Source organism: Bison bison, unplaced genomic scaffold (assembly GCF_000754665.1).
Source record: "Bison bison bison isolate TAMUID 2011002044 unplaced genomic scaffold, Bison_UMD1.0 scf7180017864158, whole genome shotgun sequence".
Lineage (NCBI taxonomy): Eukaryota > Metazoa > Chordata > Mammalia > Artiodactyla > Bovidae > Bison > Bison bison.
In genome coordinates, this window is record NW_011494730.1 from 4511852 (window position 1) to 4517290 (window position 5439).

General features: G+C 41.8%; 1 protein-coding gene across 1 annotated transcript; it reads left to right on the forward strand.

The window, feature by feature from the left end:
- Positions 1 to 3473: 3473 nt before the first annotated feature.
- Positions 3474 to 5032, forward strand: LOC104989555 (UDP-glucuronosyltransferase 1-9-like). The gene is made up of 2 exons (XM_010841257.1): positions 3474 to 4367; positions 5024 to 5032. The coding sequence occupies exons 1-2, from the start codon at positions 3507 to 3509 to the stop codon at positions 5030 to 5032; spliced, it is 870 nt and encodes a 289-aa protein (XP_010839559.1). The 5' UTR covers positions 3474 to 3506.
- Positions 5033 to 5439: the final 407 nt, after the last annotated feature.

The window sequence follows — 5439 nt, forward strand, 5'->3', positions numbered from 1 at the left end:
GTCCCCTTCTCCTCCTGCCCCCAATCCCTCCCAGCATCAGAGTCTTTTCCAATGAGTCAACTCTTTGCATGAGGTGGCCAAAGTACTGGAGTTTCAGCTTTAGCATCATTCCTTCCAAAGAACACCCAGGACTGATCTCCTTTAGGATGGACTGGTTGGATCTCCTTGCAGTCCAAGGGACTCTCAAGAGTCTTCTCCAACACCACAGTTCAAAAGCATCAATTCTTCAGCACTCAGCTTTCTTCACAGTCCAACTCTCACATCCATACATGGCCACTGGAAAAACCATAGCCTGGACTAGATGGGCCTTTTTTGGCAAAGTAACGTCTCTGCCTCTCAAAATAGCCTGGAGTAAAAAACTCCCCTCCAGGTCCTCCCCACCATTCTATACAGAATAAAGAACTTCTTCCCCTGAAGAAAGGAATGGACGTTAAGATTGATTACATTCAGCTTCCAGCCGATCCCAGTGTCCGGCCGGTCTCAGGAATTTCTTGCCCCAGTTGTTGAAACCTAACCAATCAAAAATAATCATGAGGAAAAACAGACCCCCTCAAAACGATGTATCTCCACATGTATATGTTTTCTATATATATCTACTCTCTTCTTGACTTAGCGCAGCAGCTCACTAATCTGACTGCTGCCCCTTCTCGCCTCATTAAAGGTGATGTGTTTCTGTAAAGTGTCAGTGTTGTTCTTTTTCTGAACCTCATCTTCTCTAGTTCCTTTACCTTATAGTTGCCATTCCCTTCTCCAGGGATATTCCCAACCCAGGGATTGAACCTGGGTCTTGCACACTGCCAGCAGATTCTTTACTGTCTGAGCCACTGGGGAAGCCCTGATTAATAAACACATGATTATTGATAGCCCAGTAATTAATAAACACTTGATTAATAGGAGACAAAGTAATATGTTTTCTGTTCAGTTCAGTTCAGTTCATTCGCTCAGTCATGTCCAACTCTTTGTTACCCCATGAACCGCATGCCAGGCCTCCCTGTCCATCACCAACTCCCGGAGTTTACCCAAACTCATGTCCATGGAGTCAGTGATGCCATCCAGCCATCTCATCCTCTGTCGTCCCCTTCTCCTCCTGCCCTCAATCTTCCCCAGCATCAGGGGCTTTTCCAGTGAGTCAGCTCTTCGCATCAGGTGGCCAAAGTATTGGAATTTCAGCTTCAACATCAGTCCTTCCAATGAACATCCAGGACTGATCTCCTTTAGGATGGATTAGTTGGATCTCCTTGCAGTCCAAGGGTCTCTCAAGAGTCTTCCCCAACACCACAGTTCAAAAGCATCAATTCTTCGGTGCTCAGCTTTCTTTATAGTCCAACTCTCACATCCATACATGACTACTGGAAAAACCATAGCCTTGACTAGATGTACCTTTGTTGACAAAGTAATGTCTCTGCTTTTGAATATGCTGTCTAGGTTGGTCATAACTTTCCTTCCAAGGAGTAAGGTGTCTTTTAATTTCATGGCTGCAGTCACCATCTGCAGTGATTTTGGAGCCACCAAAAATAAAGTCAGCCACTGTTTCCCCATCTATTTCCCATGAAGTGATGGGACTGGATGCCATGATCTTAGTTTTCCAAATGTTGAGCTTTAAGCCAACTTTCACTCTCCTCTTTCACTCTCCACTTTCACTTTCATCAAGAGGCTCTTTAGTTCTTCACTTTCTGCCATAAGAGTGGTGTCATCTGCATATCTGAGGTTATTGATATTTCTCCCGGGAATCTTGATTCCAGCTTATGCTTCTTCCAGCCCAGCGTTTCTCATGACGTACTCTGCATATAAGTTAAATAAGCAAGGTGACAAAATACAGGCTTGACATACTCCTTTTCCTATTTGTAACCAGTATGTTGTTCTGTATCCAGTTCTAACTGTTGCTTCCTGACCTGCATACAGGTTTCTCAAGAGGCAGGTCAGGTGGTCTGGTATTCCCATCTCCTTCAGAATTTTTCACAGTTTATTGTGATCCACATAGTCAAAGGCTTTGGCATAGTCAATGAAGCAGAAATAGATGTTTTTCTGGAACTCTCTTGCTTTTTAAATGATCCAGCGGATGTTGGAAATTTGATCTCTGTTTTCTCTGCCTTTTTTAAAACCAGTTTGAACATCTGGAATTTCACGGTTCACGTAATGCTGAAGCCTGGCTTGGAGAATTTTGTTTTCTGTTATGGAACATTAATGACCAGAGATGTATCAATGTCAGTTACATAACAAATCACTGGCCGCAGGCATTAGTTTCTGCAAAAATGCCCCAGTCAATAATGAATTAAGGGAAGTGTAGGGATGAAGGCGCAAAGGAAAAGCAGCCAAGATATAATAGTTGAACCATAAAACACTCCGTGTTACTCCTCAAGGGGTAGACAGAACATTCTGATACTTATCTCTGAGTTCTGAAGGAGCCAAGGTCCCCACCACGTGGAGTAAGGAATAACCATGTTGACCTCTTCTAACATCAGTCAACTCAGAGTGTTGACCTTGGCTTCAATTCTATGCTAAATTCTCTGCTCGTGCCCCTTTGTGAATATGCATGTACCTTTAGCTTGAAGCTTCCCCAGTTTGGCTGTTGGGGAGACACGGTTTGGGGCAAAATCTCCAGTTTTCTCATTACTTGCTGCAAGTAATAAATCCTTCTTTCTTATCATCTTGGCCTGGTTGTATCTTTTGGCTCAACGCTTATCAGGAGGCACACCCAGTTTTACTGGTAATGGTATGCCTTCTTTTCTCATGGATAAATACCTATGAATGATAGGTTATATGGCATTCAATATATTTATCTGCTGGGTTATATGGCGTTCGATATATTTATCTTTTTAAGAATCTGCCAAAATACTGTATAGTCTCACCAGCAGTCTATGAGAGGTCCAGCTTTTCCGTGTGTTCACCAACATGTAGTATGGTCAGTGTTCATAATTTTAGCCAGACGAATATGTGCATATAAATTTAATTGTTTTTTTAAGTTGATTTCAGTAACATCAGTCATAGTAGAGACTCCTGTCAACCTCAAGTTCACTGCCAGTGAGGAGGTCAGTGGCAAGGGGCTTCAGATCTTTCCTTGGAATCTGGGATGCCAATCACTTTCTGGGCAAAGAATCTTTGGTAATCTGAAGATAAAAATCCAAATTTTCCTTTGGGACCAATTGAAAAACCAACTTGATTGAAATTTACTTTCCTTTTGCCTTTCTGAGTCATCAGATTCCAAAAGCATTGCTTAGGAATTCTGTTTCTGAAAGGGAATTGCAGGACAATGCTGCTGCCCATGGCAAAGATCAAAAGCTACCTCATCTGGAAAGCGTACTACTACCTGTTTCGTTTCAGCAAATGCTCCGCACTCACTATCTTTCTTCTGAGTAAATCATTGGCAATGAATGTCACTTTTTTTTTTAATGAATGTCTAAATGCACGCCCTCTCTTGAGACGGCTTTTATTCCTGAACTTCTGCTGCTCATGCTACCTGAGCTTAGAAGCCAGGCAGCTGGATTGGTCTGGGCTGCAGTTACCCGATGGCTCCTGCAGTGTTAACGGGCTTCTTTCCTCTGTGTGTGTGTCTGCTGCTGGCACCAGGCTTCGCCGAGGCAGGCAAGCTGCTGGTGGTACCCATGGATGGGAGCCACTGGTTTACCATGCGTTCAGTGGTGGAGAAACTCTCCCAAAGGGGGCATGAGGTGGTCCTAGTCATACCAGAGGTGAATTGGCACCTGAGCAATTCATCCAATATTACGGTAAAGACTTATCACACGGCTTACACTCTGGAGGATTTGAACGCTGAGTTCCGGAAATTCTCTGATTTTCAGTGGAAAGTTCGGCCACAGAGTCTACTTCCTATGTTAATGGGTTCAGCCAACACAATTTTTGATTACTTTTTTTCACGTTGTAAGAGCTTGTTTGAGGACAAGAAATTAGTAAAATACTTAGAAGAGAGTTCTTTTGATGCAGTGTTTCTAGATCCTTTTGATATGTGTGGTTTGATTATAGCCAAGTATCTCTCACTTCCACCTGTGATCTTCACCAGGGGAGTTTTCTGCCATTATTTTGAAGAAGGCACTCAGAGTCCCATGGCCCTTTCTTATGTTCCGAGAGCTATTTTGGCATTCTCTGATGCCATGACTTTTGAGCAGAGAGTGTGGAATCTTATCCGGTACTTAGAGGAACGTTTATTTTGCCGCTATTTTTACAAAAATGTTGAAGAAATTGCCTCTGAGATTCTCCAGACGCCTGTCACAGCATCTGAGCTCTTCAGTCAACCATCAATTTGGTTGTTACGAAATGACTTTGTTTTGGACTATCCCAGACCAGTGATGCCCAACATGGTCTTCATTGGTGGCATCAACTGTCAGCAGTTGAATCAAAAGCCACTGTCAGAGGTAAGTTACTTCTTTAGCATATTGACGATTAATGTGGCTTTGGACATTTTAAAAAAAGATGCCTTAGTAAACTGGTTTGTCATTTACATCCTTAGCATTTGTAATTTCTTTCCGGTTGAACAAAGTATTTTGTGCCAGTTCATTTATTTGTGCATTATCAAATTTTACAAAGCTCCTTCTTTGCTAAGTATGTGTATATGATTGATGTGATTGTTTATAATTCCTAGGCTGCATTTGTAAATACTGTTTTTGAAAAAAATGCTAAAAAAATCCAGTAAGAAATGAAACTTCTCTTTTGTTGACCCAGTGCTACCCCCTATAGGAAAATGCTTTTAGCAGTTTTGTATGCATCTCTTCCAGTTTTTCTGAAATTATTTTATATAAGTGCATGAATCTCATGTAACTTATCATAGACATTTATTAAAATACAATATACTATCAGACAGGACATATAATTCCTTATCTTCCTTTTTTCACTTACCAATTGTGTACATCTTCTCAGTCAGTATATACGCAAATGTGTCATCCTTTTTATTTTTTAAAATATTTATTTATTATTTTGCTGCATCGGGTCTTAGCTGCAGCATGTGGTATTTTCGATGCGTCATGCAGGATCTTGAATTACCGCTCAAGGGCTCTCTGTCTGTGGCTCGCAGGCTAAGTAGTTGTGGCATGCAAGCTTAGTTCCTCTGCTGTGTGTGGGATATTAGTTCCCAAACCAGGGGTGGAACACGCATCCCCTGCATTGAAAGGCAGATTCTTAACCACTGGGCCACGAGGGAAGTCCCTGTCACACTCTTTTAAATAGTCGCATGAAATTCTTTACTTTGAATGCATCATAGTTTATTCAGCTAACCAATACGGGTAGATATTGATGGTTTTCCCCACTTTTTCTTTTATAAGCAAAACTGTATTAAACATCCTTAATTTCTTTACCTGCATATATTTCTGACTTCTTGCTCTTACCTCTGTAAGCCAGAGTCTTTGTTTTCTTGCCTGGGCAGCTTGTGGGATCTTAGTTCCCTGACTAGGGCTCTTGGCAGTAAAAACTCAGTGTCCTAACAACTGGACA

Bases quoted from the DNA above. Each gene is read 5' to 3' on its own strand.
- LOC104989555 (XM_010841257.1), top strand. From the start codon at position 3,507: ATGGCTCCTGCAGTGTTAACGGGCTTCTTTCCTCTGTGTGTGTGTCTG.